The 15,528-nt window shown below is 40.7% G+C and overlaps 1 protein-coding gene across 1 annotated transcript; it reads left to right on the top strand.

The window, feature by feature from the left end:
• Nucleotides 1-2,417: 2,417 nt before the first annotated feature.
• On the top strand, nucleotides 2,418-15,236 carry GPR143 (G protein-coupled receptor 143). The gene is made up of 8 exons (XM_059466511.1): nucleotides 2,418-2,661; nucleotides 4,377-4,486; nucleotides 7,367-7,461; nucleotides 8,839-8,931; nucleotides 9,418-9,527; nucleotides 10,795-10,903; nucleotides 13,229-13,346; nucleotides 14,809-15,236. The coding sequence occupies exons 1-8, from the start codon at nucleotides 2,418-2,420 to the stop codon at nucleotides 15,106-15,108; spliced, it is 1,179 nt and encodes a 392-aa protein (XP_059322494.1). The 3' UTR covers nucleotides 15,109-15,236.
• The last annotated feature ends 292 nt before the right edge of the window (nucleotides 15,237-15,528 follow it).

Genomic DNA, 15,528 nt, shown 5'->3' with positions numbered 1-15,528 from the left:
AGCAGAAAAAGCAAAATACACAAACATTCCTATCTGTAAGCCAGAACAAACTCAAACAAAATCAGGATAATGACTTGACATGCTTTTTAAATTTTTGAAAGAAAGAAAATGGCTACAGAAATAGCGAAGGGAACAATTTTAGAAACTGATATTGGGAATGAAAGTCTTTTATTAAACAGTTTCTCTCTAATATTTCAAAGCTTTTCTCTTCTAAGTATAAGCCAAGCAATATAAATTTTCCTTCAAATTAGAGCAAATTTTTTTTTTTCATGTATATGTCTTTGAGTTGTATATGTAGCATACGATGGCTTAATTTTAACAAATAATCTGTGGATGTTAATTCCTTAGTTCTTTAGAAGCCAGGGAGGTTTCAGTGCAGTATCTTGACAGAAATGTGGCAACTCCACGCACCACTGCTTTAGCAGAGGTGGAATAAAGTCTGAGGAGTCCCAGATTTGTACTGATGACAGAGCCCTGTATTGACAACCTCAGCATGAGTTTGTGTTTCTGGAGCAGAGCAATCTGATTTTGCAACCTTGCTGTCCCCAATATGTTTTTGTATACATGGTAGCAACAAGCTGTAGGATTGCAACATCCAGCTCACTCACCTGTCCTCATCCAAGGAGCAGGGAAATCTCTTTATGCTGGAAAGCAGCAAAAACACTTGCCAAAACATCCAGCTCAGCTGCCTGTGTTTCAGAGTCTTTGATGACATGTATGCCCAAATTCACATTATGGTCACTGGAGCCTCCTCAGCTCACCCTGTGCATTTATTTTCAAAAGATCTGAACAGCTCTCTAGACAAAGTCTAGACCATAAGCTTGGCTGCCTAGGACCTCAGCTGACTGCAGCAGGAGCCCAAACACCTTGTTGATGTATGGCCCTGCACGTGTAGGAGCCTGGCTTTGCAGGCTGACACTCTGCTCATCGAGTGCCAGTGCCCGCACAGGGCCCCGGGAGTGCCCTGGCACCAGGATGGGTGGGCACACATCAGACCTGGCAGCTCCAGCTGCCCCCTCAGCCCTGCCACCACAGCCCTGCCACCCCAGCCCAGCACTGGGAGGCTGCACAGCCCCCTCCAGCAGGCTGAGGGGCTTGGTGGAGTTTGTTCTTTTGCTGGGATTGTGTGTATGAGGTCTCTTGGCCAATGTGTGCAGCAGGCACCATTTCACCCAGGCCTGCAGCTGATTTCCCTGCTGAGGGCAAACTCACTGTGGTCATAAACACTACACACAAAACATACCATTGTCATTCAGGAGCCCCTCATAATTTCTGCCAAAAAATAAGCCAGACCATTGCGGGAAAAAAAAGGGTTAGGTCATTTGTTCTTATAGGGACTAATTATAAAATCTATGACTGTGTTATTTAACATGCTGATGACTTTGAGTCTTTTGGCAATGTTTCCTCTTGTATTTCCTGAATGTGTCCCTATAAACAAATTTTCTGGAAGGGTGAGGGCTGATACAGGGAGTTTGAGACTTAGTTTAAAGGGAAGAATTACTTTTTGTGTTTATGATTGTATTTATTTGCTGCTGTATCTAGCAGGACCTTTGTCATAAAAGATATTGTCAAACTTATAAAGGAAAAACAAACATTGCAGGTCAAGTTCCTGTTTTCATATTGAAGCCTTACCAAATTAAAAAAAAAAAAAAAAGGAGAGAGAGAGACAGAGAAATATGTTATTGAGAAATCCTAAGTCCTGGAATTTTCCCTGTCAAGCTGATCTAATGCAGACAGTACTGACTAAAGAAAGGATTTTTTGTGCTTGCAATTTAAATAAGATGAGATTAATATTTTCTTCCCAAGTGTAATCTCTTTCTACAGTGATAGGGCATCATGCTTCTGATTTTATTTACAGAGATGGGTGGGTTGGATCACTAAAACTGAGATTTGGGTTAGGGTGTGGATTTATATCCCTGCTCTTCCCTGTAAAGACTGGGACTGCTCGTGTCTGGATTCATCTTTTCAATTAATTTGAGGTAACTAAAGGGTGCTGTGTAGGATGAGGCTAAAGAGAAACACAATTAAAATGTAATGCTTCCACTTTGGTATCTGCATCCTTATTTATTTTAAACCATCTTCAATGCTCTGACGAGTTCAAGTCTTCCTGTATCACACACTGTGCAAGCAGAACTATGTGAGTGAACTGCTGCCAATGGCTCTGAGCGAGCATGGGGCATGGTTCAGATTACACTGTGGTTTCTTGTTCAGATCTGATCTCCTTGCTAGGAGAGGCTGAGAAAGGCAGCTCTAGGGGATTTACTTCCAGCAGCAGCAGCAGCAGCACATGATCCATCAATCGCGTGATTCTCACCACCGAGGACTAATGGGGAGGGTGAAGGAAAAGTGAATGCTGCCTTGGGGAAGCAACAGCATTTTCTTCTGCTCCTGGGGCCCCTCCACCAGTCGGACGTTCCATGGCTTCTCCAAGGTTAGAAACCTACTGCTGCCCAAACAGGGATGCAGCCACACAGCTGGTGATGCACTTCCAGCCTGAAGTCTTCTGTGGAGTCTGCATTGGCAGTGCCTCCATCAGCCTGCTACTGACCATCCTGCAGCTCCTGCCAAAGAAGGGACAGAGCCCACGGAAGATGCCCAAAGCCTCCTCCTCCTCCACCATCCTTCTCCTTATCTCCATTTGTGATATCCTTGGGGGCGTAGGTAAGTGCCAGCTTGCTGTCCTTGCCATGGCTGTAACAGGTTCTTTTTGCTCTGAGGTACCACAGACCTCAGAAGCTGGTGAGTGGACAGCAGAGATTTCTGAGGGAAGCTGTTTGTGTCCACAGGAAGATTTGGACTAAGTGAGATCAGGAAATTACGGGTCCTTGGGGAGAAGGTTCTTGTTTAATAGTTATGCTGTGGAAGGGAAAGCTCCTGACAAATCTACACCAAAATCTCTGCTTTAAAACAAATTAAAATCTAGAATGGCAAGTGCTTCTCAGAGTAAGGCATAAAAGTGGAGGTGATGCTGCACGTTGGAAAATAAATCTGACATCAAACATTTAGGCAATCCATAGGATGGCATTTGGAAACCACTGTCCTCCATGCCCTCAAATCCTTGTGGACCAAGTGTTCCTCTTGCTCATGTGCCAGCTGCTTCTCTGGGCACATCGCATTGACAGAAAATGAGTTTGACTTGCAGCTGCACACAGATCATGCTGGACACAGGCTTTTGAAATGTGAGTAAAGCTACCTTATCAAGGACAGCCTGCTGCTCAGACCCTGGTGGATAGTCTGGAGGAATAAACCAGTGGAGACTAAAACAGAATGCATGAGTCAAAATAAAACTAGTATGTGTTGAGCTGTCCCATCAGTCACTTGGTAATTTTTCCCATCAATCATTTATTGTCAAATTTGGTATAAATTATCATGACACATGCTATGAAAATACAGGACAAGTTTGTTTCTACAGTAGCATTTCCCACCTCACATTAGGTAATAGAAGTAGCAGTGTTTTGTCTCACTGCTGGGGGCTGTGTGTGAGTCTGTGTGTCTGTGTGTCTGTGTGTCTTAGTGTTTCACTTCTCTTCCCCTTTCACACTCAGCCAGGTTCTCTCACAGTACCTAATAAGTACCAATACTAAACCAAAGATTATAAAGGAAGTAAAGAAAGAGGTATGGAAAATACATATGGCCATGCACCTGGAAAAGGTCCTTTCAGTCAGATGAAGCCAACAATAGACAAAGTTATTTTTCTCTCTTCCTCTTTCACTGGCAAACTCAAACCAGTTATCCATTGTTGTTTTTGTATTAGACTCACTTCAGTGGGTGAGACTAATACAGTTCATTCTTGGTGGGAAACCAGGTCAATTTGTTCTGTTTCCTGTTGGTGCTTCATTTCAAGCAAACCCAGAAAACCTCACTAACAAACTCTAAGTTCATTTTTTAAAAGAGCCTTGTTGTTCCCTAATTCATAAGTGCTGCTTTTTCTCAGTCCTGTGACAGAGGAAAAGGGCTGTTTGTAAACTGAAGGCAGAGAAAAAATGAAAAATAACTCTTTTTCTGCAGTGGGGGGGGAGGGGTTTATAGAGAAGTGAATATCAGTGTATTAATATATGCTGGTAAACAGTTATTTAGTGTTTATGTTGAATGCTACCCAGTTTATGTTAGGGAAGCATGTGACACCATCTCTAAGTGAGATCCTAATCTCTGTAACTTTTAAGTCCCAGCAGCTTCCAGCTCTTGGGGCTACTTTCCCTGGATGATCCCACTGACATTTAAATAGCACAGTTGTCCCTGCTGTGCTCCTCTGCAGCCGTCGCCTTCCTGTAGACGCACAAAATCTGGGCTGCGATGTGAAATATGTGCCAGGGAAAGGCATGTGACTCAAATCACACCAGCAGATCCAAAGCATTAATACATTTCTTTTTCTTTAGGTATAATCTTCAGGTCAAGTGTATGGCTGGGCTTCCCAGGCTTCATAGCCAACATTTCTGTGGTGAATGGGACTGACGTGTGGCCTTCCACTTTCTGCGTGGGGAGCGCGGTAGGTACCCAGATCATCCCCCCTTTCCTCTGCTCCCAATTAAGGGTCCTTCCACAGGGGGAATCTGAAAGGAAAACTGCTTGCTGTGTCCAAAAGGAAATGTGGCTGTGAGTCAGAGCCTGGATATGACGGTTTCAGCCTCTGCCACACCCCTGCAAGTGCATTCATGCCTCCCTCTGCGAGCCTGGGTCAGGCAGGCAGGGTGCTGATGGGGCTGTAGGGTGGGCAGGGATGTAGGGCAGCTGGGTCACACTGATCCCACCAGTTCTGAGGTGTTCTCTCCTCCAGGAGTGCCAGGGGAGTGGAGTACACCAAGGGCGTGGAACCAAAAGGATACAAGCAGCCCCAAAAGGCTGTGAAGCATTGTTTGGGTTTGTGCTGGCACAGCACCACCAATGCCCCAGTGGCTCTGTTGCACTGGCAGCACGAGGTGTTCTGTGTCTCCTCTGTCAGAAACTGCAGCCTGTGTGGTGCAGCAAGGACCTCCTGAAACCAGCAACTTGGGTAGCTCAAATTAGCTTTTGTGGCAGGAGAGTCTGTGTTTTAGACAGCAGGAGAAATATACTCATAGCCACAAATCTGCTGGCAGAAGGTCTGTCCCTGCCATGTGGGATTGCAGCTCAGATTGCTGGGCTGCATCTCAATGACTGCATCTGCCCAAGTCTAATTAAGTATATTCTGGATTAAAATGCAAGAATAAGAAAATGTAAATGCATTCCAAAAGTACACATTGAAACTCAGTTCCAAATTTTATAATAAAAACACTGGGAAATAGAATTTGAGCTCACTGTACAAGAATAAAGGTCACAATTTTTACCAAAACATTGACAATGACAAGTAAGACAGATCATCACTCCACACAGATGCAATAGGAATGTGGGATTTCATATTAATTAATGCATGAGCAATAGCAGTATAAGCTTTGCAATTCAAAGCTTACAATGTAGAAGGGGATAGGTTGCACGAAAAGAAAATTCTTCAGCTCCAGTAGTTTTAAAAGAAAGCAATGTGTGCCAAATTGAACTCAGTGTGCTTTATATTCCTATATAAAAGCAGCTTCAAACAGGATAGTTTTGTGCCATGGACACAAATATAAATTGTACACATCTATCACTTCTCAATTCTATCACATATCTTTAAGTTTTGCTTATTAGATGCAAATGCTGGTTTTTTGTTTTTTTTTTGAGAAAGACAAAAATCTCAATATCATGCAGCAAGAATGTCCTACTAAAAACCCATTCCTCCTCATGTTTCACTTTCTTGCCCATAACACATAAAAATGTATTTTTAAACATGACAGAGTACTGTATGCAGACTGTTTTTCATTTGAATTTCAGGTTAGATGGTGAGCAGTATAGTGGTCTACCACAATTTTTATTTTCCCTTACTTGTGCTCCAGGAAAATGCTGTAATTTGAGTCATTTTAAATTTAGATTCAACTATATTGGAATGAAAAATAACCTTTCTTCCACTCATTTCCCCTAACGTATTCTCATGTGAGTTAATAAAATGTTTCCGATTCTATTTTATTTTTCTTTTAGTGCTGTTGTTTTATTTCTCTTAACCACAAGCCTATACAAACTGCAAATAGTGAAACTTTCAGATGTCCCTTGAATGGTTTGCAGAGGGGTACTCTTTCAGCAAGCTAAAAAGTAAGGTATCATATGAAGCTTTAGGGTTTAAGTGCATCTGATTTATATTATTTTTGGAGACAGTTTTGTCTGTGTTGGATTTTCTGAAAAGTGCTGTTAATTTTTGTATATGTTTGTTTATGGGTAGTAAATTGTGCATTTTCCAAGTGCAGCAAATCTATACATGTGATGATGAAGTTACCTGCTGAGTGCTGTGGGTAAAGTACATTACAAGGAAGACTGGGATTTTATTTTCTGCCTCCTGTGCCCTAGGAAAATATCATGATGTTTGAATTAAATACTGAATAATTCATGCCACAAATTACTAGAGGTAGGGTCTACACCCATGGTGAAAGGAAATATTTCCCAGCTTGATTTGCCTTTTGGAGGAAGGAGTGCTAGATCTCTATTCATCAACGTTTGGCTTAGTAACAAGTATGTTGATTTCCAGATGTAAAATGATGCTACTATGGAGCTGTGATAAAGGATATTCAGATAAGAACTGAGAGACAGCTTGGAGGGAAGATAGCATGAATATTAAAACACTCCCAGACTATTACAAAGAGCCAGCTCCTATGGGGAAGAAATGTGGAATTTATATACAGTGGCAAAGAAAGGTCACTTTTCCTATATAAGCTCATGGGAAAAATGCATGGGGTCAACTCAAGAATGCTGTGGAATTTGGCTTGACTTGAACCTGTTTGCTTTGGATTTTTATTGAAGAAATCACACAGGGAGTTCAGTAGGTGTATTCATCCAGAGCGTGAGTGATTTTCTCATTAATGAGTTTTTCTCTTGATAACCATCTTGTGCATGGAGAAAACACCCAGCACGTGCAGAGCCTACAAATGCATAGGCACACTGTGGTTATCACTGACCTCAGTTATATTTTTATGCCTCAGCTACTGAGAAACAACTGCAATTTTAACCTAAAATTAAAGCATCCTTGCTATAAATTTCTTTGGGCTTCACTTACCACGTTCAGGTTAGGAACAGAGAGGTAAATGAAGGTTTTCTAAACCAGAAAATGAGCTGTGAAAGCAAATGCTGCTCAATTTACCTACAACTTGACCCATAAGCTACAACAATGCTGTTCCTGTGACTTTCAGTAAGATTTCATACTCCATAATCTCATTTGTAAAATACACACATTTAAAGAACAAATTAGCAGGCCAAGGTTTGAATCCCTTCCCTGCCCCAGTGGTACTGGAGAAGCAGCTGTGACATTTGGCACTTCTTTCCCCTCTAGATGTGGATCCAGCTGTTATATAGTGCTGGCTTCTGGTGGTTGTTTTGCTATGCTGTTGATTCTTACTTGGTGGTGAGAAGATCAGCTGGACTGAGGTACCAGAGTTAAAGCTCTGAATTTGGTTTTTTCCCTCCAACACTGTATGTCTCTGTTTGCAGCTGCCTAAGAGTATAAGTGAGTCTTGTACAACCATCTGATGCTCATATAGCTACCAGGTAATGATAGGGATGTGTGGTGTTCTGAGTGCTTGAATTGCCAGGGCAATGCTCAGATACTAAATTATGTCCAAATTCAATTTAAATGTAACTGAATTCATTTAACCTTTGGAAAAAAATGGAGCAAATCGTAGTCTATAAACTTTATGGCAATGAGATGAATATTTTTGTTCCTACCCTGCATCTGAAATTGATTTTTGCAGCAAAAAAATAGTGTTATACAGAAAATGAAAATTTGGAGGGGGAAAGTGCTGAACTTCATGCAGTTAATTTCATATAGTTAATTCCGTTTTTTTCTTTTTCTCTGATATTTTTTATTTTATGAATTTCTCAGTGAGTGTGGTCATTATTGCCCTTCTGATCACACTTTTAAAATCCCTCAGAAGAAAAATATGTATTTTTCATATATTTTTCTGCAATGCCTGTGACAGAAGAGCCTAAACCCTTTGGAAAGTACCATGCTTTAGTGCCAGACAGGAAAAAAACCAAAGAAGTTTCTAAGTTGGTTGTTAGAAGAGCAAGATAACCTTCAGTTTCTGCTGATAAAAGTGGAATTATGTGACTCTGTTCCCAGATGATACAGAGGAGTCAGAAACTAAGGATATGGTTCTTCTGCAGGTGTAACCAAAATGAGGCTTTTCGAGTTAACATTACAAAATCAAGTTTATCCTAAACAGTCTAAAGCCCCATAGCTCTAGTCAAACAGCTGGGACCTGCCTCCTTCCCCCATCCCTGTTAACCAAAAAAATCATGTGTATTTGGGGTTGATTCTGAGATCAGAGTAAACAGCAAAAGCTTTCTACAAACACAGATCTGAATCTCCCTAAGATGGGAGCGGTATCCAGCTCTGAAAGTTAAACATCATTTTCTACAAATCACAAAAGGATGGTTTATTTGACTGTTCATCTCCATTCTTAAATTTTAATCTGCTAATTTGCTCTCTGCGGGAGAAATGAAAGATGCAGGGGTTCCTTCTCAATAATAGGGGTAGGGAAGAAGTCTTGTTCCCTCCACCCTGCAGGCTGGAGGGGACAGGACTTCCATGTGCAACCCTGAATAACTGCTTTGGCTAATTCTTTTTCTGAAGGGCTGCCCCCACTCACCTGCTTTCCTTAGTTTAATGTATTGCCAGTGTTGTTCTGCACAATTTCCTGCCTGTAAAGCTCTTTTTCAGTGAGGGTCCTGTTTTTACCTTGCAATGTGGGCAGTGTGATGCTGGATGTCTCTAACTGTGCCTGTGGTGTTTGGTGCTTGCAGTACAATTGTGCTGTACCACATGATGACCTGGGGCCTGGCAGTGATGCTCTGCGTGGAGGGGATTGCTCTGCTTTACTACCCCTCTCTCTCCAGGTAAGCAGGCTCTGGAAACACTGTGAAATCAGGGCACTCTCTGCTCATTTGGGTGTCTTTTGGTCAGCTTTAGAGACAGATTTTCAAAAGTTGAGCATTTTGTTCTTTGCCAAGGATGTCCCACTGATTAATTTCAGTGATTATGCTTGAAATACCTGCCTGGGCTTCAGAGGGCCCTGAAGAAATATGCAAGGCAATCCAGGCACTTGAGCTTGCTGTGACACAGCTTCTGCGAGCCACCCTTCTCCCACTCCTGGCTTTAGCTTTCCTTTCAATTTGAGAAAAACCCCCTGAGAGTGCATGCTTAAAATCAACTTTATGTCCCATGTCAACTGGTGGTAAAGATCCATAAATTAAATTTTTTGCATCTGTTTTCTTCATTCTTCTTTTTTTTTTTTTTCTAAGTTAAAGCTGACATAGATAAAATAGGCAGAAAAGTGAGCTGTGGGGGAAAAAATGCATAATCTTTTAATGATTTCTTCTCAGCTGTGAAAATGGCTTGGAACATGCAATCCCACATTACATCACAACCTATGCCCCACTCCTGCTAGTGCTTGTGGCCAACCCAATCCTGTTTAGGAGGACAGTATCAGCAGGTATGTTCCTGATGGCCAGCAGCAATCAGTCTGTGTTATTTAGCAACACAGTATTGTAGAAATCATGGCTTTGTACTCAGGGATGTGTGACAGCTCCTTGGTAAATCATAGAGACACATCAAAGGGTGGGAAGCAGTTGCCTATGGAAATGAAAACACCATTTTTATGGGGAATTTGCCCTAGAGACAAATTCTGGTGACACAAAATCTCTTCTGTTATTAACCTCTAACTGCAGGTGGGCAAACATGTTTCCATGTTACTTGATTTAAAGCTTTTGAGGCAATGTACTCTGGATGCTTAACTCTACTGGAGTTTTGGTACCAACCTCAACTTTGGAATGTAATTTATTCTAGCTGGTGAGATCAGAGAGTTGGTTTAACTTCTTGGCAGCCCTAGAGCAAAAAATGTAATAAAATGTGATCAGAATTTTGTCACTTCTGAGATTATGAAACAGATGGGAATTGTACACAACTCAGATGGGATCTTGACCTTCCAGTTCAATTTATTATCCAGTGCTTGGAAGAAGTGAGACTGAAAAAAGTCACAGATTCAATGCATTCTTTGCATGTAATATGATCATGCCTGGATGTTTGCAGTACCTGATTTCATCTATGCATTGATGATATAAAAAAGCAGGAGAAAGTAAAGTATTCTCAGTTCAATCTTTATCCCATTCATTCTCTGTCCCTCAGCTATACTCATTTTCAAAGAAGCAGTTGTTCTTTTAAGAAGTCGTTCCCATAAAAAGTTGTTCTTTGTATATTTGTGTTTGCATTTTTATATTCCTTGTGACATCTGAACAACATGCAGCGTAATTTTTTGCTGACAATCCATCTTCCTGTTTTAGAAGTGTAGCTAATGCTGCATCAATGACACAATGAAAAACAATGTGCATAATAGGATAGAAGATTCTGTTCAAACATCACATTATAAGCATATAATTATGTCACACATTATATAGAAGGTACATGGTACCTTTTGTTATGAAATAGAATTATGTTGGTCATACTATTTCGTATTTTCAGTGGGATTAAGAGAAAAAAAAATAGTGAGATATCTCATTTTAGGAATCCAGCTGTGTGTAATTATTTTCCTAAGTATTAGGCTATATTTCCTTGAAAATGGTCCTTCCAGTTTCTGAACAGCTGCTGGGGACAAATCCATCTATTCATTTGTTCCGTCTTTAAGGCTTCTATCTTCTGTATTTTTGTGCCTAAACTAACAAGATGTGCATACATTAATGAAAACGTAATTGTATAATTTTCAGTTGCCTCCTTACTGAAAGGGAGACAAGGAATTTACACAGAGAATGAAAGACGTCTGGGGACAGAGATCCAGATGCGCTTCTTCAAAATTATGCTGGTATTTGTCATTTGGTAAGAGGTGCATTATTTTCCTTTAAAGTGCCTTTTTCCCAGAGGGAGAGAGTCAGGGACAGGAGTAAAGACTGATGGGTTGCTTCATTTGTTTGTCTTTATGCTTGGAAGGGAAGGTATCTAAGGAAGAAGCAGTTCTAAACTAGCTCACAAAGGAGCTGAATCACTCACAAGGCTGTGAGGAAATGATAAAATGTTTAACCAACAGAAAAGCAAAAGCAACAGGAAACAATAGCAAAAAATTCCCAATAGGTCGGACATTGGCTGAAGCTGTCTGGTAGAGCAAGCTCCCAGCTCTGTGGGCTGGTAGATGGTAGCTGACTTTCTGTAATCAACATTTCTCAGAGCCTCTTGGCACCGAACACATCACTGAGGACCTACAATAAAAATACTTCTAAGTCTGGCTTCATGGCTCTGACCGTGATCATACAATGCAGCCACCTCTGCTCTGCAGTTTTCAAATGCCTGAAAACCACATGTATACTGACTGGAAAGTAAGGAAATGCCAGAAAAGAAAACTCCATATGATTGTGTGTGAAATTCCTTTTTCTTTTTCTTTTTCTTTTTTTTTTTTTTTTAATATATTTCATCTTTCCCCATGAAAATAGTACTTTGGCATAGGACAGAAAAGAGATAGGGAGGAGAATGGGACGACAAGAAATGGTTCTGGAGCAGTGAAATGAGAAGGCCAAACTTAGCATTCTCTACATCCCACTTCTTTACACACAGGTGTATTAATGCATGTTACATTGCTTTAACAGGCTGAGCAGGGAGAAAGGCTGCCTCTTTTATCTTCTCCTGGCTGCTGTCTGCTGAGTGCTCTGGAAGGAAATTGTTGTCTTTTGGGGGAATAACAGTGCTCTTGGCTTGGAAGTCAAGTTTCCAATGTGAAGGGTGGGGTAGGCAGCAGAGGAGGGAGTGAGAGACAGCAGCAGGGATCCTGCAGCAAGGCTTCCTGGAAATTGCTGAAATAATAAGGAGCAGAGAGTCAGCCAAGCTCCCAGGGCTGTGGAAAGAAAGAGCCCAGAGGCACCACAGAAGTGCATTGCAACCTAAGGGATGGTGGCCAGCTTGATTATCTGGGAAAAAGCATGAAAGGAAAGGCCAATTTCCCATGGACATTGTGGGGACAATTGTTTATTTCCATTCTGTCTCATTCTGGGGTTTCCTAATAAAAAAATAAAATCACAGCTCTGGTTTTGGATTTTGCTCTAATAAAACATAAGCTCTGGAGTGTAAAAACTTTCTCAAAGGTTACTGGAGGGAAAGACTGAGGCAGTCTCATCTCAGAAGCACAGGGAAAATTTCCTTTCATCCCAGAAGTCAAATATGGAATGCTTTAGTGAAAGACATCAGGTTGGGGCAAAATAGGATAGAAGAGATGCCTACAGATTTGGCAGGGGAGAGCAGGAGGTTTTACATTGTAACAAAGATATAATTGTGCAGAGGACAAATATAAAACCCCTTAGAAAGTATGACATGAATGCTGATGGTTTCATTTCTGAAGCCACAGTACAACTATAAAGAAATGCTTCTCTCGCTGTTTAGATGTCACAGGAACTTACAGCCATTTACTATAATCTCTATTGAAACACACTCAGTTTCTTTCAATAAATGAGGCTTGATTATATCATCCTTATTTGGAGACAGATATTATTAAATTGAATAATAAAAATAAAATTAAATAATTAAATAATTAAAATAATTAAAATAATTAAAATAAAATAAATGATTAAAAATAATTGTTAACATTTTCAAGGATTTAAAGGTCAGCTTTTGGTATTTTTGGTGTTTTTAATGGACATCCTGGAAGTCTTGAATCTAACCCTGAAATTCTAACTCCTGCTGGAAATCCTGCAGACTTTTACAACAACATGTGATGTGTCATATATTTGAGTTCCTTGTCTGTGAGCACAACTCTTCTAAGGCACAAGTGAAAGAAATCAGGATGCATGATATTCCCATCATGGGTCACACTTCCTTCTCATCTCAATTTTATTCTGCAATTTACTGTTCTGCAGCAAGTTAAAATTATCAGTTTTCTTAAAATATTGATTTATATTGTCTAGGCCTGGGTGAGTAGGTAGGTCCAGTCCTTGATTGTGATCTCATAGACCTACAGGTTCCTTCAGATGGAGATTTAACAAGGAATCCAACCATTTTGGACTTGATCATCCTAGAGGTCTTTTCTGCCCTTAATGATTCTATGATTTAAAAAATCTCACTGTCCTTAGAGTGATTTTAATTTCTATAATTTGAAGGTGAAGGATATTTTACATGCCCATCCATATGTAACTGTCCTTTTCTTCTTTGCTCCTGCCACAGCTGGTCATCCAACATCATCAATGAGACCCTTCTGTTCTACCTCGAAATGCAGCCAGACATCAATGAAATGCCCCTGAAAAACATCAGGAGTGCTGCACTGATCACCTGGATCATCATGGTGGGTCAGCTGGGACATCACCTGGGCTTAGAAATCACCGCTGTGAGACTGGTGGAACAACACCTGTGTAGTGTGGGGTTTATGATTTTGAGGGATATAAACACTCTGAAAATCAAGGAAGAAAAGCAGAAAGTAAGAGAAAGGAATGAAGAGTCAATGGGAGGGTTTTTCACATGTAAACTTTGCCCAAAAAATGTCCCGGAGGCCAACATTTTACTGGAGTATGCTTTCTCTCTGTGAGAGATCACTACCAGTTTAAGGTCCAGAACAGATAACGACAATGATTTCTATCCTCACCTTGCTAAACTCTGCCTCAATGCAAGATGCAAAGTTTTAGCTCACAGTTCCTGAAGGGATTCCCAATTAAATGGGCATTTCATGGAAATTCTCTGTTTGCAAGTGGGGTGGGTTTTTTTGTTATCATAAAGGATGATTGGAACTTATGTAATGAAATTTGGATCATTATTTGGGAAGAAATAGGTGAAAAATCTTTCACACGAGGAACCAAAAATAGCTGTGAGATGCTGGTCCCTTACTGTAGCCTCTTTCTCCTATTAGAAATATTTGACAAGGGATTTTTCAGTGGTGACAGTGCAGGTTCATTTTCCTAGAGAATTTATTCTGGAGTTGTTAAATAGATGTAAGGCCTGTGCATGATTTGTGTAATTAAGCATTTGAGCAGTTTGATATTGGAGGTTTAAGTGATGTAACTGATGTGATACAACCTCCTCCTCCTCCTCCTCTGACAAGGAGTGAACACATTCATGTGACAGGGACTTTGCCCTTGCTCACCTGGAAAGCAAGAGGTCAAATCTGGGGACTGACCTCTGCTTTAAAATGGCTGTAAAAATAATTCCTTCTTTTCCTATGAGAAAAATAGAAGCATCTAAAGCCATTAATTTGTTAAGACTCTCAGGGCACTGGGAACAGAGACAAATTTTTTGGCAATCACTTGGGATTTTCTTTTTCAGTGCCTTTCCCCATTTTTCCATCCCACTTTGATGGACATTTTCACTGGCTCAAGAATCTAAAGCAATTCCAGACAGATCAATTTCTGCTATTTTTAAAAGCTTGACTGTCTATGCTAGTGTCTCCTCTCATATATTTGACTTGGCTTGTAATGAAAAATACACGTGCTTTTGTGAATAAAATAGTCCAGAGCTTGTGGGGAAAGTTAAAAACACACCAAGGGATTGACTGGCTAAATTTCATGCTAGAAAATCATTCTGTGCTTACCGCTTACTGTTATGGCCTCAGGATTTTGGAAAACAGGTCATGGTGTTTTCCTCTTATTTGTTTGTGTCTGTGATGGCTAAATTTTTATTTGAGTGCAAATAGTGTATTTTAAAGTCAGCAATTATTCAGTGAAAGGGGAGTTTTAAATACATGCAAATCATTTTGCTAGAGTTGAGGATGAAGCCTCCCTTGCTGGTGTAACTCGTGGTGCCCTTCTCTTTCCCAGGGGGTTCTTAATCCCATGCAGGGCTTTCTCTTCACGTTGGCTTTCTATGGCTGGACAGGATGGAGGGTGGACCTGAAATGGAGAAAGAGAGAAATACCCTGGGAATCTATGTCCTCATCAACTGTGGGGGAAAATGCCTATCCCTCCCCAGTGAACTACCAAAGCAACATCCACGACTCCAAGAAGATCTCGACCACTGACAGCCAGCAGACGGACGAGGCCATCAGCATGTTGTCTGAAGGTAACACCAGCAGTGACGAGAGGTTAACCAGGAGCTCTCCCATCTACCAGGGCTGGTAGTTCCTGTGTGCACAGCTGGATCTAACTTTTCACATTGTCAATACTCACAAATCCACGTCAATGTGTGAATCATTGTGTACTCTGGAATTAGGTTTGTGCTTGGTGGCTTGATGTCATTTCCTGTAATTTGTGACACTGTGTGAGAGTGTGTGAGACAGAGATATGGTCAATGTCTTAATTTCCTTCTAAAACATGTATAAAGGCTTGAACCTTTTTCAGCAGGAGTATGTCTCTGCAATGGTATTTGTTACCTATGATTGATTTTAATTCGTTTTCTTTTAATCTCTCTTGTAACCTCCTTCTGGTAGAAAAGTCTTTTGTTTTAATAAATGGACTATTCATATGTTGGGTTTTTAAATGTGTTGCCTTGCTTGTCTTGCTCAGCATAAAATTCCTCACCCAGAACACAGCTCTAGGATT

Source organism: Ammospiza nelsoni, chromosome 2 (genome assembly GCF_027579445.1).
Source record: "Ammospiza nelsoni isolate bAmmNel1 chromosome 2, bAmmNel1.pri, whole genome shotgun sequence".
Classification (NCBI taxonomy): domain Eukaryota; kingdom Metazoa; phylum Chordata; class Aves; order Passeriformes; family Passerellidae; genus Ammospiza; species Ammospiza nelsoni.
The sequence above is the reverse complement of the archived record's forward strand: the minus strand, read 5'-3'. Positions and strand labels throughout refer to the sequence as shown.

Coding starts and splice junctions, on each gene's coding strand:
- GPR143 (XM_059466511.1), top strand. CDS start 2,418: ATGGCTTCTCCAAGGTTAGAAACCTACTGCTGCCCAAACAGGGATGCA. Junction 2,662..4,376: donor TGATATCCTTGGGGGCGTAG/GTAAGTGCCAGC, acceptor CTTTTTCTTTAG/GTATAATCTTCAGGTCAAGT. Junction 9,528..10,794: donor TAGGAGGACAGTATCAGCAG/GTATGTTCCTGA, acceptor TATAATTTTCAG/TTGCCTCCTTACTGAAAGGG.